The 18312-nt window shown below is 43.8% G+C and overlaps 1 protein-coding gene across 3 annotated transcripts in view; it reads left to right on the forward strand.

Annotated features, from left to right (window-relative positions):
- ANGPTL6 (angiopoietin like 6) overlaps window positions 1-18312 on the forward strand; it is a 41577-nt gene that overhangs the window by 17012 nt on the left and 6253 nt on the right. For 2 of the 3 annotated variants that reach the window (XM_033923530.1, XM_033923532.1), the window contains exons 2-3: window positions 15703-16294; window positions 17049-17244. In XM_033923530.1, coding sequence (XP_033779421.1) covers window positions 15703-16294; window positions 17049-17244 — 788 coding nt within the window. Of the gene's footprint in view, window positions 1-4598; window positions 5064-15702; window positions 16295-17048; window positions 17245-18312 lie in introns of those variants that run through there. The other variant, XM_033923531.1, reaches the window with a different exon arrangement.

Below are 18312 nucleotides of genomic sequence, written 5' to 3' on the forward strand. Positions count from 1 at the left end.
AGCAAAATGCAGGGGCTGAAAATACCTAGAGATTCAAATTCAGAGAGTAAGAGGACTGAAAATACCAGAGGAAACACCAGCAAAATGCAGGGCCTGAAAATACCAGAGATTCAAATTCAGAGAGTAAGAGGACTGAAAATACTGAGGAGAAACTAGAAAATGCAGGGACTGAAAATACCTAGAGATTCAAATTCAGAGAGTAAGAGGACTGAAAATACCAGAGGAGACACCAGCAAAATGCAGGGGCTGAAAATACTAGAGATTCAAATTCAGAGAGTAAGAGGACTGAATATACCAGAGGAGACACCAGCAAAATGCAGGGGCTGAAAATACCTAGAGATTCAAATTCAGAGAGTAAGAGGACTGAATATACCAGAGGAGACACCAGCAAAATGCAGGGGCTGAAAATACCAGAGATTCAAATTCAGAGAGTAAGAGGACTGAAAATACCAGAGGAAACACCAGCAAAATGCAGGGGCTGAAAATACCTAGAGATTCAAATTCAGAGAGTAAGAGGACTGAAAATACCAGAGGAAACACCAGCAAAATGCAGGGCCTGAAAATACCAGAGATTCAAATTCAGAGAGTAAGAGGACTGAATATACCAGAGGAGACACTAGAAAATGCAGGGGCTGAAAATACCTAGAGATTCAAATTCAGAGAGTAAGAGGACTGAAAATACCAGAGGAGACACCAGCAAAATGCAGGGGCTGAAAATACCTAGAGATTCAAATTCAGAGAGTAAGAGGACTGAAAATACCAGAGGAAACACCAGCAAAATGCAGGGGCTGAAAATACCTAGAGATTCAAATTCAGAGAGTAAGAGGACTGAAAATACCAGAGGAAACACCAGCAAAATGCAGGGCCTGAAAATACCAGAGATTCAAATTCAGAGAGTAAGAGGACTGAATATACCAGAGGAGACACTAGAAAATGCAGGGGCTGAAAATACCTAGAGATTCAAATTCAGAGAGTAAGAGGACTGAAAATACCAGAGGAGACACCAGCAAAATGCAGGGGCTGAAAATACCTAGAGATTCAAATTCAGAGAGTAAGAGGACTGAATATACCAGAGGAGACACCAGCAAAATGCAGGGGCTGAAAATACTAGAGATTCAAATTCAGAGAGTAAGAGGACTGAAAATACCAGAGGAAACACCAGCAAAATGCAGGGGCTGAAAATACCAGAGATTCAAATTCAGAGAGTAAGAGGACTGAATATACCAGAGGAAACACCAGCAAAATGCAGGGCCTGAAAATACCAGAGATTCAAATTCAGAGAGTAAGAGGACTGAATATACCAGAGGAGACACTAGAAAATGCAGGGGCTGAAAATACCTAGAGATTCAAATTCAGAGAGTAAGAGGACTGAAAATACCAGAGGAGACACCAGCAAAATGCAGGGGCTGAAAATACCTAGAGATTCAAATTCAGAGAGTAAGAGGACTGAATATACCAGAGGAGACACCAGCAAAATGCAGGGGCTGAAAATACTAGAGATTCAAATTCAGAGAGTAAGAGGACTGAAAATACCAGAGGAAACACCAGCAAAATGCAGGGGCTGAAAATACCTAGAGATTCAAATTCAGAGAGTAAGAGGACTGAAAATACCAGAGGAAACACCAGCAAAATGCAGGGCCTGAAAATACCAGAGATTCAAATTCAGAGAGTAAGAGGACTGAATATACCAGAGGAGACACTAGAAAATGCAGGGGCTGAAAATACCTAGAGATTCAAATTCAGAGAGTAAGAGGACTGAAAATACCAGAGGAGACACCAGCAAAATGCAGGGGCTGAAAATACCTAGAGATTCAAATTCAGAGAGTAAGAGGACTGAATATACCAGAGGAAACACCAGCAAAATGCAGGGGCTGAAAATACCAGAGATTCAAATTCAGAGAGTAAGAGGACTGAAAATACCAGAGGAGAAACTAGAAAATGCAGGGACTGAAAATACCTAGAGATTCAAATTCAGAGAGTAAGAGGACTGAAAATACCAGAGGAGACACCAGCAAAATGCAGGGGCTGAAAATACCTAGAGATTCAAATTCAGAGAGTAAGAGGACTGAAAATACCAGGGGAGACACCAGCAAAATGCAGGGGCTGAAAATACCTAGAGATTCAAATTCAGAGAGTAAGAGGACTGAAAATACCAGAGGAAACACCAGCAAAATGCAGGGGCTGAAAATACCTAGAGATTCAAATTCAGAGAGTAAGAGGACTGAAAATACCAGAGGAAACACCAGCAAAATGCAGGGGCTGAAAATACCTAGAGATTCAAATTCAGAGAGTAAGAGGACTGAATATACCAGAGGAAACACCAGCAAAATGCAGGGGCTGAAAATACCTAGAGATTCAAATTCAGAGAGTAAGAGGACTGAATATACCAGAGGAGACACCAGCAAAATGCAGGGGCTGAAAATACTAGAGATTCAAATTCAGAGAGTAAGAGGACTGAAAATACTAGAGGAGACACTAGAAAATGCAGGGGCTGAAAATACCTAGAGATTCAAATTCAGAGAGTAAGAGGACTGAAAATACCAGAAGAGACACCAGCAAAATGCAGGGGCCGAAAATACTAAAGGAGATTCCAACAAAATTCAGACAGTGCAGCGGCTGAAAGTACCAGAGGACAGTTTAGCAAAATACAGAGAGCATAGTGCTGAGAGTCTAAGCAGTCACTAGTGCAATGCAGAGAGTGCAGGGGCTGCACTTATCACATTCAAGCCCTTTCCAGCTTTTGCGTGCCTGGAACAATTTGATTTTGTCTGAGGATGCACCACAGACCCCGCTGTGGACCGATAAGCCTCCTCTGTGTGGCCAGAGGTCAGTATATATAATAACCATTCAGGCATTGACCTGAAGTTTGTTGGAATTGAAGGGAAAGAGTATAAACAAAAAAGGGATTTATTATTACAAACATGACAATCTCATTGTCAGCCAAATTACACAAATCTCTGAGTGATACAAGAGACTTTTGGAAGCTCTTTGGAGAAACCAGGGAAAGAAAGGAGAAAAACTCAGAAAGCTACCTTGAAACAAATAGCTGGCTACATTTTTGCTATTCTGTGTTTTGCTGGAGTCAGATGCATTTAGCTCTAGTCTTTTCTGGTGTCTCTGCACTCAGGCCACGGGAAGCAGGTTGGCTTACTCCTGTGTTAGGTGTTCACCGCAGGCTGTTTCCAGTGACCAGCATGGAATATCTGGTTTGTTTTTGCTCGCTATAAATTAACTGGCTGGCTATGTTTTGTGTGGCCTGATTTGGCTGCTAAACTTGGCCCAGTCAATGCTGAAAATTGCCAGTTATTATGCAATAAGAATAGTCCTACTGGGTCAGAGCAGTGATCCACCTAGCCCAGTATCCTTTCTCAACAGTAGCCAATCCAAGTTATAAGTACCTGGCAGAAGCCCAAATAGTAGCAACATTCTATGCTACCGATCCATGTCTGTCTCAATAGCAAACTACGGACTTTTCCTCCAGGAACATCTCCAAACCCTTTTTAAAACCATCTACGTTAACTGCTCTTACCACAACCTCTGGCAACGTGTTCCAGAGCTTAACTATTCTCTAAGTGGAAAAAAAATTTCCACCAACTGGTTTTAAAAGTATTTCCCTGTAACTTCATGGGGTGTCCCCTAGTCTTTGTAATTTTGGATGGAGTGAAAAATCGATCCACTTGTACCCGTTCTGCTCCACTCAGGATTTTGTAGACTCCAATCCTCTCTCCCCTCACCCTCTCTTTTCCAAGCTGAAGAGCCCTAACCGTTTTAGTCTTTCGAGAGGAGTTCCATCCCCTTTACCATCTTGGTGGCTCTTCTTTGAACCTTTCTAGTTCTGTGAGGTCGCACCATGGAGTGATACAGAAGCATTATAGCATTCTTCGTCCTGTTAACCATCCCTTTCCTAATATTCAGCAGAGATAACTCGTAAAGTGCTGTTTCTAGCCAGTAAATAGCGCTGAAGAATGACTGGTCTGCCTTTTTCTAGGAATCTCCTTTGTGATGTTCAGCCCCTGCATTTTCCTGGAGTCCCCTCTGCTGTTTTCAGCTCCTGTGCTTTCTACATTTTGGCAGCCTCCGTGGTCTTGCTTGAGTCTAGAGATCTTATTCATTTCCCAGACAGCTCAAGGGAACAGCAGGGGGTGCTCTCGACCAGGTTTCCCAGAAAGGGCTAGTAGGCTAGCTAATTGATTTGTAGTATAGACACTGCTTTATCATACAGTTGCATCTTTGTAATTGCTAAGACTTTCCCCAAAAAATAATTGTTCAATCTGCTCAGTGCAATTCTAGAAGCCTCAAATCTTGTGACAAAATAATAATAAAGACATATAGGTTTCTTTTTCTATTATTTCTCCTAAAACTGTAGCCTCCTCCGGGTCACAGGTCACTGTATCCCATCTCCTTAAGAAGGGCAAGGACCTGAGATGTTATTGGATCAGGGGCAGCCTGGCATGCCTCTGGCTGGCGGGAAGGTTCTTTCTTTTCAGAGGTCTCGTTTAAGGAAATCAAAAAGCCTGAATTCCCAAGAGTTAATCTGTGACGTCACCACCATCGGCTTCCCAAATAAGGAATCCGGGGAGGGCCTCTGAAGCCAGGCAGTCTTTGCCACTTCGTGGAGCTTGGGATCATAGTACACAGAAGAAACTCCTTCTCTGTGCATCTGGCTGGGATCCCCCTCTTCCCAACCCCTCAGTTTTGGTAATGAGCCAGGGAGACCTCTGATCTCTGCAGACAGGATTAACGGCTAGAATGCAGTTGCCTGGGGAGAAACCCCCTCCAAAGTTTGGGGAGATGCCTGTCTGTGCAGCCAGTTGACGAGATGCCCTGCCCTTCCCCGGACATTTCATAGTGTATACATATCCTGGAGTAAAGGGGAGCAAAACAGACACCCCTCCCCAGCTTCAGAAGCATCTTGGTTCTGAACATTAATCCCACTGCTGAGACCTCCAAGCTGCCACAGAAAACTGGGACCCACAGCCACAGCGTGAATACCTCCGGGCAGCTGGCAACCCTTTGAAGACCTCTAAAGGAATCATTCTACTCAGCTGGAGGGAGGGAATCTGGTAAGGAAGGAATCCAAATCTGTTTTCACCTGTAGGATGGGTGACCCTGGACCACTTTTCCAGGGGAGGTTGTAGCAGAATTTCAGCATTTATTGCAAGGATGAACAGGGACCTTAGGGAGGACCATAGCCACAGTTGATACTTGTGGCAGTACGGTGGGCAGGTGACTCAGATTCAGATTGGTTGATTAGCCTGAGAATTTTAAATGTGTTGTCAAAATTATATATTTCGAGGTGCAAATGAGCTGATTTGGAGGGGACCTCATCTGTTTTGGTAAAGGGATTCTCTCTGCCCTTCTGATTAGAACATAAGAGTTCCCATTCTGGGGCATCAGCCCAGTATCAAACAGTGGCCAACCCAGGTTACCTGGCAAGATCCCAAGGAGAAAAACACATGTTATGCTGCTTATCCTAGGAATGAGCAGTGGATTTCCCCATCTTAAAAATGCTCGTATGGACTTCTTTTTTAAACTCTGCTAAGCTAACATATTTCACCACATTCTCCAGCAATGAATTCCAGAGTTTAATTACACATCGAGTGAAGAAATATTTTCTCTGGTTTGTTTTAAATCTGCTAAGTAGCTTCATCACATGCCTCCTAATTCTAGCATTTTTGGAATGAGTAAACAAAGCGGTTCACATCTACCCATTCCATGCCAATCAGTATTTTATAGACCTCCTGAGCCCTCTCTTCTCCAGGATGAAAAGCTCTAGCTGCTTCAGCCTTTCCTCATAGGGAAGTCGTCCCAAACCTTTTATCAAAGGAAAACCCCACCCCATACCCAGTTTCAAGTTTGTTTATTTTTGATATATCGTCTATCAGAACAAATGTCTAAACCGTGTACAATATAAAAAGATTGTAGAAAACTGTTCAAATGGGTAAATAAAAACAATATTTTGTCATATATTAAAATACTAGGCAAATTTACATTAACGTACAGGAGACAAAAGGGAAGTTGGGAAGGGAGAAGTTGCTTAAAATACATCGAAGTAAAATTAGTTAAAAAAAGGAAGGTAAAAGGGGAGTGGCAAGACATTAGGGAGGGGATCGCTTCAGAAGAAGCGTTTGATGTTTCAGAGCTTCAGAAAAATGAGAGGATTGAAAAGTGGAAGCTGGTACGAAAGAGAAAAGTTTTGAGCTTGCTTTGACATTTTCCAAGCGAGTTCTCTAATCGCACATCTAATGGGAGGGCATTCCACAAAGAGGGGGCAGTCACTGAAAAAATGGATTGTTAGATCGGAGGGCATCAAAAGTTTATTTATAAATGCAGCTTGCTTAGAGTTTTTGGATCCTCTTTCCTAGTGTCCACCCATCTGTTTTCTCTCCCCTACCCTTCTTCCTTCAAAGGGGGAGGAGGGGGGGGGGAGTCTGTCTCTTGCCAGGTTAACTCAAGGTCTATTGCTGCCGTTTCCAGACCTCATTGAATTTCTAGACTGACACTGTATTTCATCGTGGATAATACTCTGAAACTTTCCAATCAATGTGTTGCGGCAGCCAAAAAAAGCAAACAAGATGCTAGGAATTATTAGAAAAGAGATGATAAACAAGGCGAAGAATGTTATAATGCATCTGTATCGCTCCATGGTGCAACTTCACCTTGAGAAGAGCCACCAAGATGATAAAAGGGATGGAAAGACTAGAAAGGTTAGAGCTCTTCAGCTTGGAAAAGAGATGGCTGAGGGGAGGTGTAATTGAAGTCCATAAAATCCTACGTGGTGTTGATTTTTGACTAGGGGCCACTCGATGAAATTACAGGGAGATATTTTGAAAAGCAATAGGAGGAAATATTTGTTTCACTCAGAGAATAGTTAAGCTCTGCAACGCATTGCCAGAGGTTGGGGTAAGAGTGGTTAACATAGCTGGACAAGTTTCTGGAGGAAAAGTCCTTGATCTGCTATTGAAACAGAAAAGGGGAGAAGCTGCTACTTTTTGGGCTTTTGCCAGGTACATGTGACTTGCATTGACCTCCGTGAAGATGTAAAAAGCACAAACACTAATTAAAAAGAAATGGTCACTTAAAAGACCACAACTGAACGGTACATCAATGCATTCCAAGCCAGTTTGTCTGTGACAAACCCAGGAGAGGAATCGTTTGAGTGGAATTGTACTGGCTGCGATAGCGAGTCCCAGCGCGGCAAATGCGGCACAACCCCTAGGAATTGAATGGGCTGTGTTTTATTTGCTGTGCGGGAATAGCTATCAGGGTTTTGCAAAATGGGGCCCTTCGTGGAGACATCAATGTTTTGGGAAAGCCTCAGAGGTGTGTGACAAACCATTGAGGGTGCTTTTGAGCAGGGTTTGAGCCCTGATATGGCTGCAGCAGTTTTGGATAATATTAGCCAGAGACCTCCCTGGTCAGAGTTTCTGTGGAATTGCTACGGACAGTTTTGTCTTCATTGGACATGTCTGTTTCTGATTTAGTTGAAATTTGCTTGGCAAGTCAGCAAGGTCTCGGTCCCAAGAAAAAGAGTTATTAGATTGTAAGACACAACTACAAGCAGTGGACCAGAAAACGAACATGACCATATCTATTCTAGTCCTTGTGATTGTGGGACTGGCATAGGACGATTTGCTTAGCTCTAGCACAACTTTGAGCCCTGACGCAGGCATTAGCCGAAACATGGGCCACGTCGGGTCTTTGAACAGTTGCTTCATTTACATTGTGACTTTGCCTAGTTGTTTCACCTGTGGCCCAAGCCAAGAGCAAACTGGAGAGCACCTTTCCCAGGCCCTGGAGGTGACTCTGAGAGAACCTTCTTACACCTCCTCGACTGCAAAACCCAGCCCAGGGGAAACACAGGGGAAGGTCTGTCTTGGGCCCCGATGCTCAGAACCAAACTCTGGCGTTAGAGCTGATGAGCGTTGGACTAGCGCGGACGTTAATTTGCGCAGAACGTTCAGGGGGCTTTAGCACAGGAAACAACATGAGGGCCCCAAATAGTCAAACAGATGTTAATGAGATCTTTTGCTGTTTCCTCCCAATGCTCAGAGAACAGCACACAAACAAACCCTGTTCTTACCTCTTGAAACCTACTACCAGCTCAGAGCTGGCGTTGGGGTTTTGAAGAGAGGATTTCTTGTGATTTTCTCTCTAAAATCTGCTGATTTTCCTTTGTTTTGGAAGTGGAAGGAAGTCCATGCAAGCCCCAAAGCGCCAGTACTGAGAAACAAATGAGCACAGGTGCGAGCAAACTTATAGGGAAAAGACCCATCGGTGTCTCTTTTCTGTGCTCAAATAACAAGCCTTTGAAGTGAAAAATTTTTTGAAACGCTTATATTTAAATTTGCTAAAGAACAACATAGAAACATGTGTGCTTCACTTCCAGGTTTGCCTCAGCATGCACACAAGGGCTGCGCTTCTGCAAAACTCCAGTGGGCATGCGCCAGGCGCATTCCTCCCCCTTAACTTTCAATCTCACCGTACACATATGATCTGCATGTCACCAGCCATATTGAGTCAGACCAATGGTCCATCTAGCCTAGAACCCTGTTTCCACAATGGCCAACCCGAGCACCATGCAAAAACCCAAATAATAGCAAGATTCCAGAACCCTAAATAGTAGCAACATTCCATGCGAAATCCCCAAAGAGTAGCAAGATTCCAGAATCTCAAAGAGTAAGCAAGATTCCGGAACACCAAATAGTAGCACATTCCATGCGGAATGTAATGTAATGTAATGTAATGTAATTTATTTCTTATATACCGCTACATCCGTTAGGTTCTAAGCGGTTTACAGAAAATATACATTAAGATTAGAAATAAGAAAGGTGCTTGAAAAATTCCCTTACTGTCCCGAAGGCTCACAATCTAACTAAAGTACCTGGAGGGTAATAGAGAAGTGAAAAGTAGAGTTAGAGGAAAAATAAAAATAAAATAAACATTTTAACAAGACAGCATTGATCTAAATACTTTGGAAGGTAGAAGAGAGGAGAGAAAGGAATAGAAGCAGAAGGGGAAGCCGTTGAACAGTAGAATTCTGGAGAAATTTAAATGATAGAAATAGAACAAAACAAAGACAAAAGGCAAAACAATAGATAAGATTAAAGATAAATCATAAGCTGGAAAGAAAAATAAAATAAAACTTTGTCTTCAATCCACGGTTTCAGCGGAATCCCCAAAGAGTAGCAAGATTCCAGAATCTCAAAGAGTAAGCAAGATTCCGGAACCCCAAATAGTAGAAAGATTCTGTGCAGAATCCCCAAAGAGTAGCAAGATTCCAGAATCTCAAAGAGTAAGCAAGATTCCGGAACAACAAATAGTAGCACATTCCATGCGGAATCCCCAAAGAGTAGCAAGATTCCAGAATCTCAAAGAGTAAGCAAGATTCCGGAACCCCAAATAGTAGAAAGATTCCGTGCAGAATCCCCAAAGAATAGCAAGATTCCAGAATCTCAAAGAGTAAGCAAGATTCCGGAACAACAAATAGTAGCACATTCCATGCGGAATCCCCAAAGAGTAGCAAGATTCCAGAATCTCAAAGAGTAAGCAAGATTCCGGAACACCAAATAGTAGCACATTCCATGCGGAATCCCCAAAGAGTAGCAAGATTCCAGAATCTCAAAGAGTAAGCAAGATTCCAGAACCCCAAATAGTAGAAAGATTCCATGCAGAATCCCCAAAGAGTAGCAAGATTCCAGAATCTCAAAGAGTAAGCAAGATTCTGGATATCCAAATAGTAGCAACATTCTGTGTGGAATCCCCAAAGAGTAGCAAGATTCCAGAACCTCAAAGAGTAAGCAAGATTCCAGAATCTCAAAGAGTAAGCAAGATTCTGGAACTCCAAATAATAGCAAGATTCCATGCGGAAACCCCAAAGAGTAGCAAGATTCCAGAATCTCAAAGAGTAAGCAAGATTCTGGAACACCAAATAGTAGCAACATTCTATGCGGAATCCCCAAAGAGTAGCAAGATTCCAGAATCTCAAAGAGTAAGCAAGATTCTGGAACTCCAAATAATAGCAACATTCCAGAACCCCAAATAGTAGCAACATTCCATGCGGAATCCCCAAAGAGTAGCAAGATTCCAGAATCTCAAAGAATAAGCAAGATTCTGGATATCCAAATAATAGCAACATTCCATGCGGAATCCCCAAAGGGTAGCAAGATTCCAGAATCTCAAAGAATAAGCAAGATTCCAGAACCCCAAATAGTAACAACATTCCAATCTCAAAGAATAAGCAAGATTCCAGAACCCCAAATAGTAACAACATTCCATGCGGAATCCCCAAAGGGTAGCAAGATCCCAGGAATCTCAAAGAACAAGCAAGATTCCAGAACCCCAAAGAGTGGAAACATTCCATGTGAAATCCCCAGAGAGTAGCAAGATTCCATACTACCAATCCAGGACAAGCAATGGCTTCCCCCATGTCTGTCTCAATAGCAGACTATGAACTTCTCCTCCAGGAACCTGCCCTAACCTTTCTTAAACTCAGCTACGCTTACCGCTGTTACCGCATCCTTTGGCAACGTGTTCCAGAACTTAACTATTTTCTGAGTGAAAAAAATATTCCTCCTATTGTTTTTAAAAGTATTTCCCCATAACTTCATCGAGAGCCTTTGTAACTTTTGATGTTTCCACAGTTTTCGCTTTAACGTTGGAGTTATGAGCATCGAGGCCATGGACAGCTATGTCCCTCCGTGGGGAATAGAAACCCTCTTTGTAGCAAGCCTGAGGAGAACGTCAGTGTGTTGTGCTTTGTGTCAAAATGAAATGATCAACAAATGATTTTGGATAACAGGATTACTACTAGTTAGGGGTGTTGGCAGCTTGCTGCTACCACTCTTGACAGCTCTGTTGAAGCACTTGGACCCCCAGCAATGAATTTGTTGACAGTTCAAGTGAGTGAGACTGTGCAGCCGTTTTCTGACAACTTGTATTTGAGCTCCGCATCCTGGCCTCTCATCTGTTCTTCTTTAAAATATCTTCCTGTCAAACTTTTTTCTTTTTTTTATTTGTGATCCTGCACTCGGCTCTTTGTGGAGCCTTAAGCCAGCTCTGGTTTGGAACCATTTGTGGAAAGCAATTTCCGTGGCTCTGGCTGGTCCAAGCTTTGTTCAGGGAGGTACTGAGAGACCACTGTGGACTTTTCGCTCTCTTTCTTTCATCAGTTCACAAAACCTGAGACAATAGCTGGTTACTGGAACTGTTATTTGAGGAATCTGTGTGGTTAATCCAGTGTTTCTGATGCAACTAATAAAAGCCTCATTTCAGGACATAAACAACGCTGGCTGGAAATAAAAGGGGAGTTTGGAAAGTTCAGTAAAAAATGAAGGATCTCTTTTATTAAGCCACGGTAGAGGTTTTTACCATGGCCCGGAGCGCTATATGCTCCAACACTGATCCAACGCTTATAGGAATTCTATGAGTGTCAGAGCACTTAGCACGCCAGGCTGCGGTAGAAACCTCAACCACAGCTTAGTAAGAGGTGGGGGGGGGGGGGTGAGTTAAACAAATATTTAAAAACAGTTATATTTCTCAATATAGTCTCCATTGAGGGCTATACACTGGAAAATGACACGGGGACCATTTACTGCAGTAAACCGTGGTCACCGCAGTAAATCCACAGGAATGGAGACAAGACCTTTTAACGCCCCGTGGGAGTTGTGAAAAGTCTTGCTCCTGTGGTAAAAAAAAATTGCGCCCATGTCAGACTTGACATCTCCTCCCCGGCTCCTCTTGAGTCTATTTTACCTTTAGGAGCCAGCCATGCCACGATGAAGACAGAAGGAACCCAAAACCAAAGCCTGAGACCAATGTGATTTGACGAATAAAATTACTAGACAACAAAAGGCAGAAAAAAAATGTATTTTATATTTTGTGATTAGAATATTTCAGATTTGAAATATGTATCCTGTTAGAACTGGTATTAGACACAACTGGGAACCGCAAAGCCCAAGCTGTGCTTCTTTAGCTTCCAGCTGGCTTAGGGCTCTCTCTCTGACCAGGGGGCAGTTGCCCTAGTTGCCCTCCCCTAACACTATTCCTGCCATGTGTGACTTAAGTATTCTGTTAGCTTGACTTTTCTATGTAGCATTCTGTAGTAATTTGGTTTGTTCAGTTTTCACAATAGTGGAGGGGATAATTGTGAAAGGGAGGGGAGACAGGGGTTTTGTTGATCCTTGCTCGGTACTATTTGTGTTTATATAATGACAATTGTACAGAATATTATCTCTTTTTATACTTTAATAAAATAAGTTCAGTATAAAATCATAACTATTCAAGGCTTGTGCGGGTGGTTATCTGACAGGGTGGAGATGGGGACTGAGCTCGTGGGGACAGGGCAGGGATGGGGACGAGCTCACGGGGACGGGGTGGGAATGGAAAACAAATTTTTAAAACATATTTCTTTAACTTGATTTTATCCTGAACTTTTCAAACCACCCTCGCAGGTCTTCACTTAATGGCATTGCCTCTCCCCTTTGTATTTTTATAACATTTAACATATATGTAGAGAAAACTTTTGAATGATTGTAACCCCCTCTCTTTCTCATCCCTTGGGTTTTAATGACATCCTGGAGTCTGAGGAAGTTTTCTAAGTCTCCCTTATGCTCCCTGATTGCAATAACCACTCCCATGCTTCCTTGGCCGAGAAAGCTGCAGGAATAGTCAAAAGGTTGGATAAACTTGGATTTAATGCCCCCCCTCAAAAAAATAAAAGACCGGCACATCATGCATTTGGGGGAACTGAAATCGGAGCATGCAGAAACCAATGTGTATCTTTCGAAGATGTTCGAAGTTCACATGAAGGAAATCCAATTCAAGGGAATAAGAGGATGTAATATCTGCTCCAAGGGATGAATGTAGGAAAAAAATCCTGAAATATTTGTTCATAGAAAGCCGAAAGAAGCATGGAACCTCCCTCCTGGAGTGAGTGGTGATGATTAAAACATAAATGGACTTCTGGGGGCAATTTGAAAAAGTTTAATCCTGCATAAAACCTGGTTAATATGCAGAGAAGGGCTGTTGGGGGGAGGGGTTTACAATGATTATCTGCAGGTACTTTCTCTGTCCTTAGTGGGCTCAGAGGGTTTAAGTGACTATAAGGACTTGAAACCAGCTCCCCAGGATCTCACCCCACTGCACTAGACAACTAGATGTGAATAAGCCCCTTCATTCCTTAACATGTCACCTAAAGTCAACCAATGCTGTTCTATCTACTGCAGCCATGTGGATGACCATTACGAGACTCTAATTGCATGCAAAACATGTGGCTTCTTAGTTTCCCCAAGCATGCGTGCCATTGAAACCAGCTCAATTCTCTGTAAGTTGTATGTCATTGATCCTGTAGCTGGGCTCCTGGGGAGGACAGGCTTAAATAAACTAAACTAAACTAAACCTCTCCACAATGGTAGAGCTCGGCAAGGTTTACAAGAGTTAGGAGAGAAAGGAACTCCAATGAAGATTAAAGGATAAAGTGAGAAGAATATTTGGAGGGCTTAGTAAGCCAGAGAAGGCGGAAGTATTATCTTCAGATGTTTGCGGAAGAGTTGGAGAGAGCTCAGGTTCCGAAGAGGGGAGGAAAGGTTGTTCCAGAGCTCGGTGAATCTGAAGGGGAGGGAGGTCCCTAGTTTTCCTGCATGGGAAATGCCTTTTAATGAAGGGAAGGATAGTTTGAGTTTGTGGGTGGGTCTAGTGGTATTAGGATTTGAGGAGTTCCAAGAAAGTGGGATAAAGGGAGGGAGGATGCCGTGAAGGATTTTGAAGGTTAGAGAGGCGCATTTAAAGTGGACCCTGGCGTTTATTGGAAGCCAGTGAAGCTTGGACAGAGCGGTGAGACATGGTCGAATTTACTTTTTGCGAAGATAAGCATAGCCGTGGTATTCTGAATCTGCTGGAGTCATTGAAAGGTTTTTCTTGGTAAGGCTTAGGTAGATTGAGTTGCAATAGTCCAATCTGGAGAGGATGATGGATTGGACAAGGACGGTAAAATGTTTTTGATGGAAGCAGGATCTAACTTTCCTCAGCATGTGAAGGCTGAAAAAGCATTTTTTTGCCAAGGAATTGAGGTGGCCGTTGAAGGACAAAGTAGAATCAATGATGATGCCCAAAACATTGCTTGAGAACTCAAGCTGCAGAGTGGAGCCAGAGGATAGTGGGATGGAGGTGGGTAGTTCTATAACTTTAGTTTACAACTTGCTTAGCATGTAAATGTATGGGGGGGGGGGCAGCACATGGGTGTGTCCATTATACATGCCGATTATTGAATACTGTTAGGTGTGCACTAAATTGATATATTTGGCACTCACATTTATACTTGTGATTTATTTTTGTACATGATGGCAGATAAAGGCCGAATGGCTCATCCAGTCGGCTCATCCATCACATCCACTACTTCCTCCTCTCCCTATAGGCTAATGTCTCTTAACACTTGTATTGTGAGGTCATAGAGCTTTATGGTTCTAGAAACATGACGGCAGATAAAGGCCAAATGGCCCATCCAGTCTGCCCATCCGTCGCATCCACTACCTCCTCTTCTCCCTATTGGCTAAAGCTCTTAACACTTGCATTGTGAGGTGATAGAGCTTTATGGTTATGGTTGTTTCTATGTTTAAAAGTTCTATCACCTCCTAAACTGCCATGATGTAAAGGGTATGTCTAAATGTTGGCACTTAAACGCTGACTTGGGCTAGTATTCTGTAATGGACCATGGGTGCCCAGGGCTCTTTATACAGTTTGTGCTGTGCACTAAATCTTGGCACCAAACATTTGGCACCTTTTGTAGAATTGTTCCCCAAAAGGTACATGTACAGAAATTGCATCCTTACTTTCACATGATCTGTGTGTAGGTGTTCCAGGAGATGCAATTTTGGGTTGTAATGTATGCATGTACTTTTAAACTAGATGAGTACACACACAGAGAACATGTGTGCATCTGTACCAGATCAGGTGTTATGAAGCAGGTTTGAAATATGCACTTTGGTGGACTTCTCACATATACACCCTGTTATAAAAACAAGCCCTAGAGGGTGTGGGATAAGCCCTGAAGATTTCTGGTTGCTAAAGGTGAGGAGAGCAGAAGCTGAGAAGGTTAATATGAAAGGTTAGTTCTCCTAGGGCAGGGGTAGGCAATTCAGGTTTTCAAGATATCCACAATAAATATATTGATATATAGATTTGCATCTCAAGGAGGCAGTGCATGCAGATCCATCTCGTACATATTCATTGTGGATATCCTGACCTGACCTGACCTGGCTCTGACTCTCGGGGACCGGAATTGCCTACCCCTGTCCTAGGAGATAACAAGATCCCCGTTGCCTTTCTAGATGGTTCCCTGACACCCCCCAACCTGCTGTACTGACCCAGCCAGTTAGTCCAACTTGAGAGCTGGGGATTTAAATCTGCAACCTGGCAGCTCCCATCTCTCATCAGGGAGCCTTTGTGTCTGGCTTTAGCTGTACATCCTCTATCGTTCTCCTGTCTTTTTCTCCCAGTCCATATTTTTTGCTGTTTCAAGTGTGGCCCCTGAACTGAAAATTAATAAATCCAGTCCCAGATGACGGTGTCACTGCCCTTTGAACTCCTGAACTGACTATAAGGGATAGTGAATTATATTTCACCTCTGTTTTTTCAAATCATGTAATAACCCGTCACTAACGTTTGAAATTAAACATTTCTAATGTTTTTATATATTTTTTCTAGACCACCCCCTACTGTCAGAATGATGCAGGTCCACGGTCTACTTCGGGCACTGTTTTTGGCATGCCTGGTGTGCTCTGACGCACAGGTTGATAATCCCGCATCTTCCAGCAAGTGCTCCTACACGTTCATCGTCCCTCAGAAGAAAATAACGGGGGCCGTCTGTGTGAGTGCCCGGTACCAGGAAGTGGCCCCTGCAGTGAACCAGAGCGAGCTCTGGGAGCTGAGGGATGAACTGAAGAGACAGCTCTTCCAGATTGGACAGCTGAAGCGGGCAGTGGAGGCGGACGGTGCCATTGTTGGTGAGATCAAGTTCATGCGCAAGGAGAATCGCACCATGAGCATCCGAATGAGTCAGCTCTATGCCCAGCTGCTTCACGAGATCATCCAGAGCAAGGACAGCCCATCCACAGCGAGCCAGATGGAGGGCAGGCTCCTGAACGCCACAGCTGAGGTTCTGGAGATTGCAGCCCAGTACCGGGACCTACAAGAGAAGTACGGGCAGCTGGCTTCTCTGATTAACAACCAAAGCTTAGCTATAGCTCGGCTGGAAAGAGAGTGCCAGCGCAGTGCCAATGGCCGACGTATGGACCAGGTGGGGCTCCCAGTGAGCAGTCACACACAGCCTCCATTCTTACTCCTTCCCCTCCGTTGCATACACTTCCATCCTCACTCCTTCCCCTCCATTGCACAGAGCCTCCATCCTCACTCCTTCCCCTCCATTGCTCACAGCTTCCATCCTCACTCCTTCCCCTCTGTTGCACACAGCCTCCATCTTTACTTCTTCCTCATCATTACACACAGCCTCCATTCTTATTCCTTCCCCTCTGTTGTACACACCTCCATCCTTACTCCTTCCCCTCCGTTGCACACAGCCTCCATCTTCACTCCTTCCCACTCCGTTGCACACAGCCTCCTTTCTCACTCCTTTCCCTCCACTGCTTACAGCTTCTCTCCTGTCTTTTCATCTGGTTCTCATCAAGAAGCTGTCACTCATAGCCTCATTCCCTCTAGCTCTTTTCAGGGAACCATTTCTCCTCAGTCCTTTCTGTCATGTTGCTGTCTGGCGTTCCTAATTCATGGTCACTCTCAATTCTTAACCCCTGAATCAGGCTCTGATCAGGGAGCCATCAAATATGACCTATCTCCTCCTCTTGTAAAATCTTGATATTGCATGCAGCCCCCGAGATTTGACTATTTCACAGTTTTTAACCAGTAGGCCAGGTTTTCCCTCCTCCTCTGAATTCTGTAGAGTGAATTTTAGGGTACCTCTTGTGGGGTGTTTGGGGATCTTTTCTACACAGTTGTTTGAAAGATACCCAAGACAGTGACTCTCACCTTCCTTTCAGGGCCCAATCGAGCCACCACTGGTCAACGTAATCCCCTATGACTCAGGGGTAGGGAACACCAGTAAGACCCTCTCTGAGGTGCCGAGGAGTCAGGCAGTGGACGGAAGTCCTTCTTCTCAGGACCGGAAGCAGCGTGTCCAGAAGGAGGTGACAATCATGAGATCCTCAGCCAGCACCAAAGGCACAAACTCCTCCGGTGAGTGGCTTCCACAGCTGGGCAGTAGGTAAAAGTGGTGGTGGAGAGGGTGGGGGAAGAGCTTAGTTCAGTTTGGTGGTTTAACCTGGAATGAGGGATAGATTCCTATTAGAAGCATCCCCCTCCATGGAAAGATGGTCAACAAACAGCATGAAGGACAACTTTGGCTCATCTCGTTAAAGGTAACCTCTCCCTACTTTTCATTGGCCATTTCCATCTAGTCTTTTCCCTGTGAGTTTTCTACCGTCTATCTCGCCACAGGAACATATTCTTCATGGCGTTTCTCCTTACCGTCTGGCTATCCTACACAACCTCCTTTCTTATTCCAATCCAGCTGGCTCTTGTTGGGGAGTAATTCAGCTTTTTTTTGGAGATCACAGGGCTTGCGTGGCCTCTCTCCTTTTATTCTTGCCCATCTGTCACCCATCAGGGACTCATTAAGCATGGTCTCTGTCCTTCTTACTTTCAGTGGGAAGCTAGCAGGTAGGCTGGCTGTTCTTCTTGGGGGGTCTCCCATCTGTCTCTCCTCAGGGTGCTATCACAGGGGGCGTTTCTCCTAGTCCATCTCTTATCAGGGAATCATCATGCCTAGTCTTGGGAAATTCCCTGGTGGCCGTCTGTATTTCTTGCCCCATAAGGGTAATTCTCTATAGCTCGCCTAAAGTTAGCCGCCAGGATGATGCATATTTGATTGCACCCACTTGAATGGACTTTGCGCCCCTAAGCAGATAAACCAATATAATAAACCTGAGCCTCTATTAAGCACGAATACTATGACTGTAATTATGCACATAACTAATTAGTACCACTTTGTGCCAATTATAATTAATAATTGGGTGTCAAGTTATGTGTGCAAGTGACCTTATTCTATAAGCTGCGTGTGTAAATTTGCATGCCAGTCAGAATTTTGGGTATGGCACCTTTTAGAATTAGGGCAGAATGGGTGGCAGCACCCGCTCTCCCAAAGGCCACTAGGTGTCTTGTGGCTTCCTTTGTGCATAGCCACCCCCTGGTATCTTGCGATTTCTCTTCCCTCTGTTTGAAATCTCCTGTTCTGCAGATGCTCAG

This window comes from Geotrypetes seraphini, chromosome 16 (assembly GCF_902459505.1).
Source record: "Geotrypetes seraphini chromosome 16, aGeoSer1.1, whole genome shotgun sequence".
Lineage (NCBI taxonomy): Eukaryota > Metazoa > Chordata > Amphibia > Gymnophiona > Dermophiidae > Geotrypetes > Geotrypetes seraphini.